The sequence below is a fragment of the Miniopterus schreibersii genome (genome assembly GCF_964146895.1).
Source record: "Miniopterus schreibersii genome assembly, chromosome: 4".
NCBI lineage: Eukaryota > Metazoa > Chordata > Mammalia > Chiroptera > Miniopteridae > Miniopterus > Miniopterus schreibersii.
In genome coordinates, this window is record NC_138105.1 from 59,399,953 (window position 1) to 59,420,115 (window position 20,163).

General features: G+C 36.3%; 1 protein-coding gene across 1 annotated transcript in view; it reads right to left on the bottom strand.

The window, feature by feature from the left end:
- Positions 1–20,163, bottom strand: part of GLRA3 (glycine receptor alpha 3) — a 108,265-nt gene that overhangs the window by 14,959 nt on the left and 73,143 nt on the right. Inside the window, exons 6-8 of the mRNA XM_081134730.1 lie at positions 16,375–16,512; positions 13,213–13,427; positions 3,422–3,565 (exon numbers count right to left, since the gene is read on the bottom strand). Of these exons, the coding sequence (XP_080990856.1) occupies positions 3,422–3,565; positions 13,213–13,427; positions 16,375–16,512 (497 nt within the window). The remainder of the gene's footprint in view (positions 1–3,421; positions 3,566–13,212; positions 13,428–16,374; positions 16,513–20,163) is intronic.

The window sequence follows — 20,163 nt, forward strand, 5'->3', positions numbered from 1 at the left end:
TGTATCCCGATATTCTTACAGGTGGTAAAACTAAACAGAGTTGCTTTAGTAAGGATAATTAAAGGAGAAACCAGAATTGAGTAAGTAAACCTGTAGTCTATTATGTTATCCACTGGATACAATGACTGTTGGATGTGCGGTGGGAACAGAAAATGTTTGAGCTCTCAGCCCCCATTTTGGACACTACATGTGTAACACCTCTCATTTCTAGTGTTTGCAGCACATGGTTGATAAATTTTAAATTGTAGAAAGGAGAAAGGTAGGGAAAGGGAAAGTAAATGTGAAAAAGCAAACCAAAGTGAGAGGGGGAAATAAGCATTGCCTTACTTATGATTAATGAGATTAGAAGGAAAAATTGTCTTCATCAGTCATTAAGGGGAAAGACAAGAGCTTCAGCCTTGTGATGCAGAATTTTTTTGACCTGTTATAGTGTTTCAGCCAATCCCAGGTCTCAAGAGAGAAAGGGGGAGCAAACAGGTAGTAAGGGAAGCAGAAAGAAGGAGAGGAAAAGAGAAAAAGGGAGAGTGAGGAAGAACAAGAAAAGTATAAGAAAATGAGCTGACAGGGTGAGGTCAGGGGAAGGAGATTAAAAAAAATTAATCTCCCATCCTAATATGTTTTAATGTACAAATTATATTCTTTTCATAAAAATTTTGATCAAATACAAGATCTAGCATTGTTTTTTATCTGATGCATTACCCAGAGTATCTCAATGCTGATGTTTCTTCCATGCTACACTGCACTGGGTATTTACTGGAGCAGGTGATGATTCTGGGGAGTCAATTAGACATGACTGAGTAAGTTATTGCTTTAGAAAATGATTAATACAGAGTAGGCTCAGCACTGAGAGATCATGGCTTAATGCTTTAAAAAGGTTTTATGAATCTATAAATCACAGTCAATAATTCAGAAACCAGAAGGAATCCTTAAAAAAATCAAATCCTTAAAAATGCACGTTATATGAACTTTGATATTTTTCTATTGTTTAAGAATTCATTTACTTTCAAAATATCAGCTGGCACGTTCATATTAAAAGAAGTAAAGTCATAGATATGCTGGTCAATAGAAACTCTTCCTTACAGAAAAGGAAAGGGGTTGATTAAAACTCTGCACATGTAAAAAGATGGCATAACAAGTCTTAATAGAGAGGAACAATCCCATTCTGTACATACAAATCCAATTAAGAGATAACTTCTACAACTTCCTGTGGTCTCCCAAAGGTGTTCTACATAACACTTCTTCTGGGTTTCATCTATCAAGTGATAAATAAAAATAACACCTTATTGTGTTTTCCATGGGAATTTTTAACATCATTAAAATGTTCATATTACCAAAAGCAATCTATAGATTGAATGCAATTCCTACTAAAATACCAACAGCATATTTCACAGAACTAGAACAAATATTCCAAAAATTAAAATGGAACCAAAGAAGACCCTGACTAGCCACAGCAATCTTGAGAAAGAACAGAGTTGGAGGGATCACCTTACCAGATATCAAACTATACTCTGTAATCAAAACAGCCTGGTATTAGTACAACAACAGACATACAGATCAATGGAACAGAACAGAGAACCCCAGAAATCAAGCCACGCCATTATGGTCAATTAATATTTGACAAAGGAGGCAAGAACATACACTGGAGTAAAGACAGTATCTTCAATAAATAGTTTTGGGAAAATTGGACAGGTACATGCAGAAAAAAAGTGAAACTAGACCACCAACTTACTCCATATACAAGAATAAATTCAAAATGGATAAAAAACTTAAATGTAAGTCACAAAACCATAAAAATCCTGGAATAAAATATAGGCAGTAATACTAGTCACAGACATCTCATGTAGTGGAATTTTCACCAATACATCTCCTAGGACAAGAGAAACAAAGGAAAAAATAAACAAATGGGAGTACATCAAACTAAAAAGTTTCTGCACAGCAAAAGAAATCAGCCTCAAAATACAAAGGGACCCCACATAATATGCGTGAATATATTTGCCAAGGATACATCTGATAAGGGGCTAATTCCAATATATACAAAGAAATCATATAACTCAACAAGAGGAAGACAAACAACCCAATTAAAAAATGTTCAATCTGAGGCTCTCCATGGAATCTAAAGAACTTAATAAACTGACGAACAGAATAGATTCAATGACATGGAAGCATGGATCAGACTGACGAATGTAAGAGGGATGGAGGAGGGCGGGTGGGTGGAGGGGGAGAGAGCAACCAAAGAACTTATATGCAGATATGCACAACCCAAGGACATGAACAATGGTAGGGAGAGGGACTGGGGAGGGGGGTAGGATGGGGTGGAATGGGCCATTGAGGAGATAAAGGGACATTTGTAATATTTTAAATAGAAATAAATAAAATAAAATAAAATAAAATAAAATAAAATAAATAAGAAAAGAAATGGTCAAAGGACCTGAATAAGCACTTCTCCAAAGAGGACATGCAGATGGCCAAAAGACATATGAAAAACTGCTCGTTGCTAATCGTCAGAGAGATGCAAATTAAAACCACAACGAGGTATCACTTCACACCTGTCAGAATGGCTCCATCAACAAATCCACAAACAACTCATGCTGGCGAGGGTGTGGAGAAAGGGGAACCCTACTACACTGCTGGTGGGAATGCAGACTTGGGCAGCCACTATGGGAAACAGTATGGAGGTTCCTCAAAAACTTAAAAATGGAACTGCCATTTGACCCAGTGATTCCACTCCTAGGAGTATATCCTAAGAACCCCAAAACACCAATCAAAAAGAATATATGCACCCCTATGTTCATAGCATCACTATTTACAATAGCTAAGATTTGGAGACAGCCCAAGTGCCCATCAGTAGATGAGGGGATAAAAAAGCTGTGGGACATTTACACCGTGGAATACTACGCAGCTGTAAAGAAGAAGGATCTCATGCTCTTCAGAACAGCATGGATGGACCTGGAGAAGAAATGTCTTTAAAACATGAGAGTATGCACCAAAAAACCCCACTTAGTTTTACATGAACATCAAAGTCTTATAAAAAAGTAACATTTGATGTAAACAAAGGAATTAGTTCAGAAAAAGGAACAACTTTAGTAGCTATATTTGGTGACTATATCAAGTAAAACATCAAAAACATTCTAACATTACAAATAAAAAATGATCATTTTTGTTAATGAAAGCAAAAATTGTGTCATTCTGGAAATACACAAGAAAGATGTTGAGAAAGCGCTCATGTCAGCAGTATAGCTAAGATGTCTCCAATTTCTTCCTGAAGCTATTTTTGACAATTTGAGTTTCAGTTGGACAAAACCAAAGGAATATCATATCATTTAGTCCCCAGCCCCTTCTTTGCACCTCTTATTAAATATAACAAAGTCACTTTTTAATGAAAGTCGGTTTCCCAGTGAACCTGATGCATTTAATTGCTTACCTTATTCTTTCTCTTTCGTCGAAATCTCAGAAGTTCTTTGTGTTGTCTTGAAACAAAATTTACAGCTGCATATTCCAGAAGTGCTGAAAACACAAAAAGGAGGCATACTGCCATCCAAATGTCAATAGCTTTGACGTATGATACCTAACCAAGAGAGAAAGAGAGAGCATATTGACTTGTATTGTTACTTTCATTGAGAATAAAACTGAGTGGCTCACTATTTGTGGGAAACTTATGGTGGAGAGGGAAGCAAATCCAGTAAAGAAACACCTCTTTGCCACCTTTCCCAGCTGGCTCTTCAGGTTTCAGGCTAGATTTTGCCCGACTGTTCAAAATCCCATGGCACCTGAGCTTACCTAAATACATTGCACTGTAATTGCTTATTTCTTATTCTATTTCTATTTAAACTGTAAATTCTTTGAGGGCAGATGGCATGTCGGTTTTGTTTGCCATGACAAGAGTATTTGGCATGTGTCTGCATATTTGCTGAGTGAATGGACAGATAAATGAAAGCATAAAATGTTAAAATTCAGGAGAAGAATAAATCATAGGTGATGATTCATCTGAAGATTCACTTTCTGGAGTAATGCTTTTTTAAAACCTTGGATTGGATCAATTTCCTTTCAAAAAGAGGTCATTTCTTGACACTTCCAATGGCATCAATTTACATATGAAAAATGCTAACAAAAGAGCTCTCTGCATTGTCGCCTGTATCTTAAGCATGATTTCTGCTGATCAGAATGACCTCTACTGAGCCAAGAGAAGTATGCCCTCATTTTATTCGAGTGCTATGCTAAATGCCCATTTGTTTGTAAAGTATACATTTAAATATCATAAGTTCTGCAGTTATGCCAGGCATTTCTGGTTGCCTTCAAATACATATATTCCTGGAAGATGTAATTCTGCTTTCAAAGGCCCTGTCTCAAGCTCTACAATTCCTGGAAGGATATGAGTTATAAAGTACGTGCGCGTTCTTTACCAACCTGAATGTATAACGTCATGAAAGAAAGAGATTAAATCAGAAATTTAATTTCCAAGTTAATCCAAGCAATGTTTTCAATGACAACAGATATTTGCAAACATCCTTTGTGTCTGCCAGAGTTCTGCTCATTTCAAAGAGTTCCCAATTGTTGAGGCTTAAAAGCATGCTTTCCTCATTCTTGCCTCTTACCCCATTCACCTGTTTTAACTCTCCCTCCTGCACCCTCACTGTCCCGACAAGTACAGCAAACTCTGGACTCTTGGTTTAGTAACTTTATTTTTATTTATTTATTTATTTTTTAATTTACTATCACGTAATTTTATTTTATTTTTAAATTTAGCTTTATTGTTGAAAGTTTTACAGATGTTCCCTCCCCCCCCCCATTGACTCCCTCCACCCCCCTCCCACCCCCTCCCCAGGCCTTCCCTGAACTATTGTCTGTCCATGGGCTATGCATATATGCATATAAGTTCTTTGGTAATCCCCCCCCCCTTCTTTCTGAAATATGTCAGTCTGTTGCATGCTTCAATGTCTCTGGATCTATTTTGTTCATCAGTTTATTTTGTTCATTAGATTCCACATATAAGTGGGATCATGGGATACTTGTCTTTCTCTGCCTGGCTTATTTCACTTAGCATAATACTCTCCAGGTCCATCCATACTGTCTCAAAGAGTAAGAGGTCATTTTTTTTACAACTGCATAGTATTCCATTGTGTAAATGTACCACAGTTTTTAATGAATCCATCTACTGATGGACACTTAGGCTGTTTCCAGATCTTAGCTATTGTAAATAAGGCTGCTATGAACATAGGGGTGCATATATTCTAGAGGAGGAACAAAGGAAAAAATAAACAAATGGAACTATATCAAACTAAAAAACTTCTGCACAGCAAAAGAAACCAGCAGCAAAGTGAAAAGGGAACCTACTGTATAGTAGAACATATTTGTCAATGATATATTTGATAAGGGTTTAATTTCCAAAATATATTAAGTATTCAGACAACTCAACAAAACAAAGACAAATAATCCAATTAAAAATGGGCAGAGGACCTGAATAGACACTTCTCCAAAGAGCACATGCAAATGGCCAAGAGACATATGAAAAAATGTTCAACGTCACTAATTATCAGAGAGATGCAAATTAAAATGACAGTGAGGTACCACCTCACACCTGCCAGAATGGTTACCATCAACAAATCAACAAACAGCAAGTGCTGGCGAGGGTGTGGAGAAAAGGGCACCCTAGTACACTGCTGGTGGGAATGCAGACTGGGGCAGCCACTATGGAAAACAGTATGGAGGTTCCTCAAAAACTTAAAAATGGAGCTGCCATTTGACCCAGTGATCCCACTTCTAGGAATATATCCTAAGAAGACTGCAACACCAATCAGAAAGAATATTGGCTTAGTAACTTTAAATAAAGATAGCAGCTCTTACTCCAACATATTTGTAACATGCTCATGACCTTATAGCATACTCCTTATGTGATTCAGAATGATCACCTTCTTTCCACCCCCTCCTGCCTGCTGTCTGTCCTTTGGGGCAGTTTCAGTCCAATTTGGTCCATCCTTCTGGACCACCTTGCCAACAGTTCCATCATCCACTGTGCTGTTGGAACCCTAATTCTATTTTAAGCAACAATCTCTCCTCAGTGTTACCCATTAGATACATGTCCAAAATTTGTTTTATGGTATATAAATTCCTTCATGATTGGCTTCCAACTTACCTTTCTTACTACATGCATTCATTCACTTTTTTTACATTCAACATTTACTGAACACCATTAATGTACCCAAATTTTGTTCTCAGTGTTGTAGTTACAGAGACAAGTCAGACAGATAAGATCCATTTTAAGTTATTGACCTTAACCCACTGTACTGATGTTATTCATTTGTGTAACTTTCTCCTTTTGGCTAATATATCCCCTGAGCTAAAACAAGGGTCAGATCTTATTCTTCTTTGCCTTTCTAGGACCTCGTTTGGTGCTCATTATAATACAGGCTCTTGGATAATGTTGATTTGATTGAACCATGTGGAGTGAGTTATAATCACCGGCCATTTATTATTAGAGAATTAGTTCTAATAGCTAACATGGCGAGGAATGTTCTTAGTAATGTCCATAGAACTACTAAATGTTTTTTCATAGTTGTCCAAAAGTAAGACTTTTAATCCTCACAACCACTGAGGACATTATTCCCATTTTAGAGATGTGGAGACTGAGGCACAGTAAAATAACTTCCTTAAGTAAAATAACTTGTCACATAGCTACCATTAGAGGCTGAATATGCCCTTTCAAAATTCAGATGTTGAAACCTAGTAGACTATATTCCCTTACAAGCACATTGGGTGAGATGTATTAGAAGAATGGAACCAAATGCTACAGTTGAGAGGCCTGCCAAAAGGCATGCTTTTGCCCTACTCCATCCAGCTCATAGATGACAAAGCATTGATGAGTAAATAGTTATTTTACTATCACCCAGACCATAAAGTTATAGTAAATTATACTTACTAAATTATAAATTATAATCTAGACTATTAATCAATCAAGAAATAGAAATGTAAAATGCATTTACAAGCATTAAGTAATCACATTAATAAATCTAAAACGAACCCACTTGTATCACATTTGTACTAAACTTGATTGAAGTAATTTTAGTTAACTATATTTTGAATAGGTATTAGAATCTTGTATTTAAATGGTGAGGGCCAAAACATTACTAAGAGCAACAGTCACTAATTGCTATGTTAATAGGAAAACCTGATTACTCTGCAGCCCCTCTCTCCACCCTACCCCCATTTACATCATTGCTCATATTTACAATTTCCTCTTCTTTAAAACTGCAGGGTATTTATTTGAGAAGAATAATATATATTTTGAGAACTAATTAGATAAGAACACAATAATGAATAGAAATTCTTCATTTTCTTCTTGTTTTTTCAACATAATGTCATACATAGATCTCTGTGCACCCACATAATCATGCTATTCAAATAAAAATAATAGTTCAATTTATGTTTTCTAACAGTCGTAATCACTTCCATAGTTGGCATCTTTATAGAAAATAAAAACAATATGAAACCTACCTTTATGTTTTCTAAGAACCAATGTTTTTATTATGCTGTAAAGTACATATACGTAATATTTAAAATGCTTTTCTATCAATTTGGTGATTCTCAGGGGGAAAATGGGGCTCTCCATAAGTAAAGAGTAATTTAAACTTTCACATTCTCTTTAGAGAGATGAATAAAATGACATACTCTTGTTTTTCAAGTAAATGTTTAAAAGCTCAGTACTGAGTAAATGTTTAAAAGCTCACATTGTCTTTAAATATCTGCATGATATTTACTCAATAGACACACACTGTGTACTGAGTTAGGCCCTGAGGATAAAAATAAGTACAAGACAGTTTGTCCTTTCAAAAAGCTACTCCTTGTGGGTTTTACACACAAACTAAATGGGGGTAAAAGTGAGAGGAAATCATTTAAGGTAAACAGCTTTTGGTGCAGAGCAATTTTCATCAGCTACTGGCTTCTGTGAAATATTTAATTGAGTTGATTCACCACCTTTGAAATTTCAGGTGTCTCTTATTTTTCAGTGATTACTAGCTCTATGCTGAATGAGATGGCTATAGTGGTTGGGCAGAATGGGAGAAATCACATATGATCTTCCCCCTTTCCTTTCTCTATCCCTTCTTCCCCTCCTGTTTTCTTAACTATTTGTTGATATGAGAGAGCCTGGTCTAAGAAAGGAGATAGAAAGTTTTAGCAAATCATAATCTCCGAGGTAGATAAGATTATTTGTTGACAATCCCACTTTTCCTCCCTTTCTCTCGTAGGGTTCCCCATGGGAGGAGTATAGTCCCCTACCCTGGTATTACTTAGGGAATGAGAACAGAAGTAACTATGCCTATTCTTGCTTTCCTGCACTCCTCCGTGGAAAAAGAATGCTACTGGTACCTGAGGTCCCAAAATGGGAAGACCCAGGGAGCAGATCTGAACCCACTTCACACCTATATCCAAGCCTATCTTAAAGCAGCCAATCTCAGATAAACCCAGAAGAGGCGCAGGCCTCTGAGCAAGAAAGAATGTGATAAGCCATTGACATTTGGAGATTGTTATGCAGAATAACTGCAATATAACTGCATTGAAACAGCGCCTATAGCCCCATGAATCTCATAATATATTGTGATCAGAGCTAGGGTTTGAATGAATGTGGAATCTAGAGATTTCCCCCACCTCTGTCAAGTTTGTGTCTGGGTGTTTGTGTGAGTGTGTGTTCATGCACATGTATCTGTCTGTTTGACTTCCTAAGTTCAAGGGTCTCTGATATGATAATAGGTTTGAAGCTCATTTCTCAAAGACTAAACTAGTGTGTACATGGTGATACTCATGTATTTCTGCAAATGAGACAAAACAGAAAACAGGCAAAAAGCTAGACTTTAGCTGGTCCCTATGAAACAGAACAAAAAAAGGAATGGGAGTAGGTCTCTAAAAGTAAATAACTGATCTTTGAAAGCAGATAAAAAATGGTAAGGTGTATGCACTATTGCAGAATACCCATGATTGTACCAGAGTTCTCTATTGTGAGTTTTTTCTAGAAACCATAGTTTCTAAATTAAAATTATATTTTGTCCCTTCTCTTTATTTTATTTCTACCCACCCCCATACTTAATAAAGAATATGATTCCCCCAGTTCCAAGGGGTTTAACAAGGTATTAGTATAATAAGTTTATACTAAAATATAATTAAATGATTATTACTATCCCTCTTTTACTCTGATTAAAACTTAATCCTCCCAGGAAAGATTGCCTTTGCACATCTTAAAAATTCCTCACAATGTTGAGATCTCAGGGTCTGAGAGAAAAGTTTTGGGGTGAGTGGTTCTTACCTTTAACTAAACCGAATAACTTATTCTGTATATGGGGGAGACATGGCCATGGGGAAAGAAAGGAGAGAGGTGACTTTGAATATTCAGGTCTATTCCCAACTACAGGAGGAGGGTCAACCACAAATATATCTTTTCTTCCTCTTTCTGGGCTTTCTTTTATACCTGGGAAAATTGTCTCTGGTCTACTTCTCTATCCAACTACAGTTTACTCCCTGAAGTCTGAGGCCTACATATCCCTGGTCAGAAGTTTGGAAGTTTTGACTTTTTGACAGTTCTGTCTGGTTATCTTATAAACATCTCAAAATTAGCATGTTCGACCACAGATCCGTTTCCTTCACCAACTTCCTCATCAGTAACTATCACAACTGCTTGCCCAGTTACTCACCCAAATGCCTCTCTCCACTCCTGCATTTTCAGCAGTCCTCAATGTCCAGTTCATAAGTAAATCATGTCTATTGCACCTCCAAAAACACCTTCTCAAAAAAATCTACCTATTTCTAAATCCATCTGCTACTGTCTACCTCTACTGCTACCAGTGTAGCCAGACCATCCTCTGCTCTGGGCTACAATAGTTTACTCTGTTTCCACTTCTATCCCTTCTATCTGACCTCCAAATGGAAGTCAGAGAGATCACACTTCTAATTAAAATATTTTCAAAATCCACCCCAAATAAACCCAATCCTTACCAAGGTCTATAAAACCTCTATGACATGGCGTCACACTCACCACCATTTTTTCTCATTCACTCTCCTCCAGGCACAGTGTTAAGAAGTGTTCATCAAAATATACAACTTTGAAAAGTAGCTCGCAAGAGAATGCATTGTCACCCTCATCAGGCCACTGATGAAGGCAGTGCAGAAATGCCAAATAGTTTCAAGTTCCAAGAAATGAATCACAGGACTCTTCTTGCTCTGGGCTATTACATGCTTACTTCATTATGACACTGTAAAGACCGTTATTAAAGAGGACTCTCAGCTCTGTAGTTCTCAAGGTGCTGGCTAACGTGTGTTCTTTGAGATTTTTCTACTCTGAGTTCTTCATATTCTACAGGAGATGTATTGGCACAGAACCTGGACAAAACACTAAGTAGTTATAAATTAATGATTTATTGTTTCTTCCTCCTATGCCTAATAATCCCTATTGTTTTCTTGAATTTAATTTGTTTTCCTACTTATAGATTTTGTCAGTAGGATAATGGTGATTGTTTTAGTGGCAAGTCTTTCAGGCATCCGAGAGTTCTTTTGTGAGGTTGAGAATAGCAGATCTTAAGGTCCATGGTTTCAGACATCTGTTCTTGAATGCAAATATGAGACCCTTGCCTCTTGCCTTTCTAGTACCTCCCCCAATGATTTCATTCCAATAGGTTAATTTTTGTTTATTCTGGCTATTCGCCATCTGCCTTCCCTGAATTCTAATGCACATAACCTAACATGCTCAACCTTCCATTCCTTAACTATCACAAAGCCTAAAATGACATGGTCGCCTTCTCTTAAGATATCACCTTGCTAATCAATTCTTTTTTTTTTTCCATTACTTTTCAGAGAGAGAGAGAGAAAGAGAGAGAGACATCAATGTGAGAGAGACACATTGATGGGTTGCCTCCAGCATGCGCCCCAACCCAGGCAGGGCACCGAGCCTGCAATGGAATTCAACCCAAGACCCGTCAGTCTTAGGGCCAACGCTTTAACCACTGAGCCAAACGGAGATGATGCTAGGACATCAATTCTTTTTGTGTGGCTCAGAATGAAATGTTATCACATTTCCAGTGGTCATTGTCTCTACGATTTGAGAGATGTAGAAGTTTCCTGCACATTTATGTACATAATGGAATTCATAGTTAAAAATTCATTCTTTCCCTGAGATCATGGTGAAATAAATGCCTTTTAAAACATCTTCCTTATTTTTTGCTAAAAAGTTTGAAGTCATCCCAAACCTTTCTTTCCTTTTTTTTTTTTTTAAATATATCTTTATTGATTTCAGAGAGAGGAAAGGAGAGGGAGAGAGAGAGATAGAAACATCAATGACGAGAGAGTCATTGATCGAGCCCACAACCTGGGCCTGTGCCCTGACCGGGAATTGAACCCCAATCGCCTGGATCCCAGGTCAACGCTCAACAGCCGAGCCATGCCCCGCTGGGCTCCTTTTTTTTTTTTTTTTAAACAAACAAACTTATGTCTTCATTTATTTTTTATAATTTATTGCTTTATTTCTGCTTCCTCCACTCAAACCTCTATGATCTCCCAACTCTGCCTTAATCTCTGTGTCTAAATGCCTTTATGTTGTGCCTCTTTGATGCTGAAATTTCCTAATATATAGCATTATGTGCTCTTCTTTCTGGTTGACAACTTACATAATAAATGAGCTTTGACTTCTGTTTAGCTCATGAAGAAAATCAGTGAGTAAGCTGGCAATTTCCTTTACAAATTAACTATAGAACTTTATTACTCAGAAAGCCCTTGAGACATTTAGACATATGTGTATAAATAAGCTTTGAGATGAATTTATTTAATCTTATGTGTATATTTATAATTTTCACATGTACAATATTTTCTAACACACTAGTTGATATGCATCATTTTGAAAATACAATTTAGTGTTTCAAAAATAAACCTTATTTTGATGGACAGCCATTAAATCTTACCAAGGCAGAGTGAGCATTGTTAAATATAAAGCTCTTCTTACGTTAAATAACATTTTAGTAATAAAATGTCCTGTCATCAACTTTTATTTATTTGGGCATTTTAATCTAACAAATGGAAACGCAGAATGCTATTTGTAGTAAGGGTTAAGGGAGCCATAACTGTGCATTTATTTATAATTTAGTTCGCACAGCAATTAAATTGCATCAAATGTGCAAGAAAAGTGAATATAATGTTATCATATCTCTATCATTACAATGGAAATAGTGAAGCTTGTTGGAAGTTAGGATTATCTAATTAAATAATAGAAATTTCTTTCTTAGAGTTCATTGGGAAGAAGAAACTAATTTTCTATTGTTACATTGCTAAATGGATAAAAAGAGCTACTATGTTTTATTTCAGCATATCTTGTGAAAAATATGAGTTATTTTACAAACCTCATAAAGGGAACTGTTTATGTTAATTCTGGCAGCTCAAAATGGACTAAAATTGTGGTATTAGATAAGCTTTCTTTTTTTATTGACCTGTGACTACTTCAAGGATAGAGGGGGGGAAAACACCCCCCAAAATAATACATTTAACTCAGTGTGAAGCAATATTGGCACTCTCATACAGTACTTGTGAAAGTGTAATTGTTATAAATTTTTCTGATGGGAAATTTGGCAATACATATCAATGCTTCCAGTTATCAGAGCAGCAATTTCAGTTCTAAGAACTTACATTAAGAAAATAATACAAAATATATGTAAAACCATATGTGTGTCTGTATATATGTGTGTATGTGTATATATATGCACATATATACAAAGGTATGTATGTATATTCATATGTATAATATTCATTATATAAATGTCACTATTGTGTTAGTTCTAATAGTCAGTATATTATTATAGTACATCCATACAATGGAGTATTGTGCCACCATTTAAAGTTACTGTATAGATTTATTTTACACACATATTTGATAGATTTCTAAATGTATAAAAATCTACAGATAAAAAATTCTATGATGTATAAAAGTATTATTGATGTTCAAACAATTGGGGGTCATAACACAAACTGTGAGTAGAAGATGTCACTGGTTTGCAGAATTTTCTTTTAATCTACTTTTGTGTTTTACAATTTTTTCTGCCTTGGTTATATATTACTTACAGATCAGTAATGAATAATAAATACTATTGAAAAAGACTGACAAAAGCTAACACTACTATATGTGCATATAAGTTATGTATTTATAAATATTTGTGCAAATATATGGCTATGTCCATTGTGCGCACTTACCTTTGGTAAGGAAGCTCGTGATCCTGAACTCTGTGTGGTCATTGTCAGCACAGTAGTTATTCCCAAAGCTACCCTGGCTGGAGCAGCATCCATATTGATCCAGAATGAAACCCACGACAGAATAACAATCAGGAGACTGGGAATGTACATCTGGATCAGGTAGTAGCCCATTTGTCGTTCAAGGTGGAATCGCACTTCTATACACGTAAACTTTCCTGATTGGTTGTAAAGTAAATGCAGCAATTGGTAAATGCAGGTCTTTGTTATGGCATCAACTGTCAGTTTGTTTTCATAATTTTGTCCTAAAATTTTCCATTACAATGAAAAGGGATCCTAAATTATATATGCAAATCTGTTTCTGAAAATAGTTTTCTGCTAGCATCTAGAAGCAACATAACATGAGAATGTACTGTTTCAGGAAATAGTGTGTATTCTTATTACTTCACACTTGATTAGCACTTCATACTTGTCAAACTACACAAAGACCTATTATTTCACTTGATTCTAACAACTACCTCTGAGATTGATAGGAATTACTTTTTTTTTCTTGTTCATTGACTGTTTCTGGTGCTTTTAAGTATTTATTTAGAGCCAGGTACTATTTGTTCCAGAAGCCTTTACATTTACTTTATTATTATTTTTATTAATCCTCATCTGAGGATATTTTTCCCATTGTTTTTTCAGAGAGAGAAAGAGAGAGAGAAACATTGATGTGAGAGACACATTGATTGGTGTCTTTTAGATTGAAAAGACTTTTAATATAAAAGTCTAAAAGACTTTTAGATTGAAAAAGAAGTAGTAAAGCTATCTTTATAAGCAGATGACATTACCTTGCATATAAAAAAAATCCTTAAGAATTCACCAAGTGTTAAAACATGCTATCACATTGAAGAACCTCAAAAACATTATGCAAAGTGAAAAAAACCAGCCACAAAGACCATATATAATTCTATTCATATGGAACACCCAGAAAATATAAAGCCATAGAGACAGAAACTTGATTAGTGGTTGCCTACGGTTGCTGGGCGGGTAAGACTGCTAATAAAGGTAAGGGTTTTTTTTCTTTCCATTGATAAAATGTTCCAAAATTATAGTGATGGTTGCATATCTGTAAATATACTAAAAATCACTGAGCTATATTCTTTAAATGAGTGAATTTTATAGTATGTAAGTTATATCTCAGGAAAGTTAATTTTTTAAAAAGCATCCTTTAGTGATCAGGTGAATGAGATTGAGGATATAATGCTCAGCATGGTGACAAGAGTTGATAACACTGCACTGTGTAACTGGGATTTTCGAGGAGTCTAGAGCTTAAATGTTCTCATGCGCACATAAGGTAAACATGCGAGGTGATGAATATGTTAATGACCTCTATGGGGGAAATCACCTCACAGTGTATACATATATCAAAACATCACATTGTATACTAATTATCTTACAATTTTATGTCAATTATCCATCAATAAAATTAGAAGGGAAGCATTCTGGCTGATACAGATCTAAAGGAAAAATGTCCTGTTTAGAGCAAGACTGTTCCTCCCCCTCATCCTCCTAGGGGGAGCAGGCTTTAATATTCTCACACGTACAGACCAATTTTCCACATTCAAATCCACTCTATTATTTTACTCAATAAACATTTATTGAGTATCTGTGCACTTCAGCAGACCCCAGAAATACAGAAATGAAAAGAGCAGCTACAACCCTTAGTTTGATGAACTTATGGTAATGAGAGAAACACAATAGGTAAGTCAACATGTCAACTGGAGATATAATTTCAGACAGTGAAAACAGGAAGAGGAGTGGATCAGGGTGTCTAACATGTGCTTGTAGAGTCGCTTGAGGAGTCGATGCTTGAGCAGCCCTGAAGTACGTGAGAGTATTAGGGTTGGGATAATTTGGGGAAAGAGGCTTATGTGTAGAAGAAAGAGGAAGTTCAAAGGACCTGAAGCAGGAGTGAGTGTGTGAACAGGAGAAAGTGAGCCACTGTGGCCAGATAACAGAGCAAGGCAGAGAGAAGTAGTAGAAGAGGGGTTTGGAGAGATGGGCAAGAGACACCGCCAAGTTGGTGGCACTTTGTTCCCCCCACTCGAAAACAACTCTAGAGACGTTTTAACCTTTCTCTGAAAGTTCTTTGTCATTACATCTGCCCCTAGAGAGCTGAGCAAGGACACTGGTATTGACCTGTCGGCTCTTTATCGTTTTGTTGAGATGTTAAACTCGAACTCTCACTAAATTAATATCAGCCTCAGCCCTGAAGAAATGTGGTAAGGGGTGAAACAATGGCCGTGATGTTTTCACCGGAGACTATGAATTGCTTAAGGAGATTAAACAAAATTAGAAACCTTGTATGGTAAAAGGTCAGATCAGTTCTGGGAAATGCAGGGCCAAAGAGCAATCAGTTACTGTAATAAAATGATAACGCAGCAGCTGATGCTAGTGGGAGGCCATGCACTAACCACATTGAAGGGATGCTTCCTCTGAGGACAGTGTAACAGAATTTGTAGGAATAGGTTAGACAGTAAGTATAAATACTAGGGGAATAGCCCATGTCAGTTGAGAGAGGTAAACAGATTTCATGAATATACAGCTCAGATCTCATGAATATACAGCTACCACTTTGAATCTCTCCACCCTTAATGTGGGTAACTATATTTGACATCTATCCTCAAAGGCAAAAGGATATTGTGTCAGTGTAAATAGTAGGCACTTATGTAACAATACCTTAAAAATGCATGAAATTGTGGCCAAAAGTTTAAGCAGCTGATGTCTAAAAAAAAAAGCAGTTTCTTTCATTTTATTAGCAAACACAATTTCTACTTCCAAAGCAGGGTAAAAAAGTACATCTTGTTGCTCACACAGAAATTAAAGGAACTTTTTTTTTTTTTTTGAAACATCATTACTATGTAATTCTGGGCTTTTCACACAAAAACATATTTAAATATAATTAAACACCAAGCAAATTTCTTTGGTCCCATACAAACCAATTAAGTAACAATATGCAATGAGTCAAGGCATCTGTAACTTTCCATTTCCTGCTCTACTACTATGAAAAACATTGAGCTATAAATAGTGAAAATAATTAACCTAACACTACAATTAAGAAACATCTGACTACCATAAAACCACAAATCCTAAGTGTAATAAAGCATAGTCAACCCCTACCTGTGTTATAATGTTTAGTGCAATATCGTAAATCTTTCTCTTCTTTCAACAGAAACTGGGGCAGAGTGAGTCCTTCTGCCACTTGTACAGGTGCCTCATCTTGCCATTCAAAAATGAGATCATTCATTGTGTATCCAACTAGGCAAAACATAATAAATATATATAGCATTAAAGGTCATTCAAAGAAATAAAAGAGCACACACACACAGCACTTGTACAGTTTACATGGGATGGGAAGACCAAACAGTCATCTTAACTCTATCGATTGAACTGTTCCATCTCACAAAAATCTATTGAAATCTATTCATATGTAATATTCATCAAGTAATATAATAAAATATATTAAGCTACTAAGTATAACATGCATGTAGAAACCTTAAAGGATATGCATATACATTCTTTCCTTGGTATAGGCAACTACTGGATTAATTCAACAATTCATTGTGGTTCTGCTCCATTGGATTTCCTCTCATCTTCTCTCAAATTATTCAGGATTTTTTCAACAAATCTGAAATTGTCACTGGTTAGGGAATGACCTCAACTCTAACATCTGTGGGGGGAAGTACCAGAGCTGATATCTTTCTTGATTTAATAATTAACTCTTTTAGTTTATGGTATCTGCTTCTATTTCCCAAGTCCCAAAATGAACAAAATAATATTTTAAATAGAAATGTGTGCTATTCAGGAAAAAAATCAGAGTACAAAGAAAATCCACAGAGAATATATTGTTTGTGGAGGAGGAAACTCTTGCACTTAATATGAGTGAGTTCAGGAGACGATTAAGTAATGTGTTTTGTAATAAGTCGCCATGTTTTAGCAAATTAAAATCTTATTTCTATCAGAGAAGTAGTCAAGAAAAAGCAGAATTTTATATTTTTCTTCCTTCTGAGTGAGAAACTGTTGAAATGTACACTTGAAAGCTGCTGCAGGAAGAGAGCCAAGAGAGAATGGAACCGGTAGGGGAGACTTGTTACAATGCACAACCACCGTGGATGCAGAAAGAGAGAGAAAGCAGATCTGCTCTCTGAACGAAGTGGTCAGGTAAAGGAAGCAGAAGTGCTAGGTCCAAGGTGCAACAAATGAGGGAAACTGTCCGCAACAAATTTTCCTGTAGCTTATACTGTAAGGGAGAGAGTGTGAGAGTTACTAGAATCAGCTGGCGTGGAGCACATTAGGCCGCACAGAGCCATGGGTGGGGAAGGAAACTGATCCGCCTTCCCCCTCCGCAAGGTCTGGAAAAGAACCTCCTGAAGGAGCCCAGTCTATCTAGCGGTGGGGGGAGGGACTGAACTCAGAGACCCGCCTGACTCTTGGGAACACCTAGCAGCAGCCACCCCACTGGCAAAGGGGATGGTGGTAGCAAGGGGTCCGTGATTAGAGGGTCTCCTTAGACTGTCTGGGATTCTGCTCTCCAGGTAACAGCAGCACCATCAGCGCAATGGCTCATCGTGGAGCAAGCACTAGTTGGTAGTTTGTAGTCATCCAGACTACAGGGGCATATCTGAATTTTGGTTCCAGACAGATATGGAAGATATAGGATCTGCACAAGTATCCTCTAGCCCACTACGCTTAGCACAGCAAGAACTTATGCTGGAGTTACTGATACTGGAATACATTTCATTGAACCCTTCGATTAATGATTTGGTTGCTAATAATAGAAGGCTTTTCCTTTTCCTTATAAGTCCTTTGATGTATCCATTATAAATACCATTTTAACTAGAGAGAAAATAGATGCACATTTCTCAAGGATCAAAATATAGTAAAATAAGCACCAATTCTTATTTGCTTCCAGGTAAGACATGTACCTTATCCTTCCATACCTGAAATCACTGAAGACGAAATATGGGAAGGTTTGTCCCAGTTTAGACAGATAAATGGAGACATAAACTGACACCTCATTTTGTTTTTACATTCTAAATCTTTTTAGGGTTTTCTGTGAAAAATAACTAGCTCTCTGAAATTCCTTCAAAGACAAGCTTTCGTTAGTCTCTAATGCAATTTACAGGCAGCATATTTAGCTTGCTCTTGTTCTAAACAATCATCAACTGGAAATGATTTAGGTACAGGCATTCCATAATCAAACTATGCTTCATTATTGTCCATAAAATATCTAAGTTTTAAATCAGAAGAAAAATAATAAGATCACATGTTTAAGGGATAATTCTTTTATGCTGAGTAACTTACTAGATATCCAAGGAAAATAACTAAGTGGGAATTTTGCCTCAATAAAACTTCAAACGTAACTTTTTAAAAAAAAAATCAATACTCTCCTACACAGTTCAAAGTGTTTTAGCATCCTTACACTTTGGTTGGCAGACTTTCACACAAGTCTGAGAATGTTAAGGAGAACAGCCTGGCTAATGGGATCAATGTTGGGCACTGAATTGCCTTGTGCTGTAATGAGCTTCAGAGCAAAAAGAACTTTATTCAGGGAACATTAACCCTAACTTCAGCCAGAAATCTCATATGGCAGCTGCAGTGAAACATGTAAAAGAATCGCTCAATGCAACCAAACACTTGTTTCTTCAACAAGTATTTATTGAGCACTGACTGAATGCAAGGTATCCTGTGGGGCTTCTGGGAATATGAGGTTATAACCAGCTAGAAAATAAGTGACATGGGAGAGATACGAAGTGGTGTGTGCCTTCAGAAGGGAGATCTATGAGACCTATTTAGGCCTCATTTGAGTTGCACCTTGAGAAAAAGCAGGACCTAAATATAAAGAATGTGAGAGAAGGTGAGGCCCTCAGGCAAAGGAAATAGGATCATCCACTGAAAGAAACTGTGAACTCTCACAGTTTATAACAGGTCTAGCAATAACTTCATTTTTCTAGAGCCAGTTGGCACAAAGAAGCATATGGAATGAAGAGATAACTTAATGTAAGATTGTATAAAGTTTAAATTCTAGGTTGAAAAGTTCTATTCTTAAAATTCCCTCTGGGCAATGATACACAATGGAATCTCTGGCGCAGGGGAGGGCCATGACAAAAACTGAGCTTTGGGAACATTATTCCAGCAGGATCCTTTCAAGGAATTCACAAGGTCCAAGCTGCTTTTATAATCATAACACATAATTTACCTTTTTCACTGTGTTGACATTTGCCCAGATGGTAAAAAACAATGGTGGGTAAAAGTTCTAGTGCTTTAGCATAATTAAAGCACTGGCACCAAACTGCTGGCGGTTATTGTGTTCTTTGCTACCATATATCACAGCAAGAACAATGCACCTTTATTTAAGAATGTTTTTGATTCTTGATGGATAATTTTATCAAATTTTGGCCCTTATATAAATAACTTTTACTATTCTGTGTGTCAAAATGGGAAGTCCATATCAAGCATGTCAGCTGTATACTATAATATAATTATTTTAAGGAAAAGCACTGGCATGATTGATTTGCAGGTTAAACCAGTTGGTTTCTCTTGAAACACCATTTTTACTTGAAAAAAAATGTCTGGCAAACTGTGGTTATTATAATTAGGTATAAGACAGACCATTTTCTTAAAAATAAAGGAAGTGAGTGAATCTATCATGCCCAGGGTAACGACTGACAATATTTGTCATCGATGATAGATTTTGCACTTTCAAGTCATAATTAGAATGTTGAATAAGCTATTATCCCAATACTTAAAGATTGTTTTGATTAACTTCATGGTGACATTAATAAGTGTGACCTTTCAATATGGTATGATGAAATGTGTCAATGTCTGGAAAATATGAATAACTCAGTAAGCTATTGTTTTCTTTTTTTTTCTTTCTTTTTTTAAATATATCTTTATTGATTTCAGAGA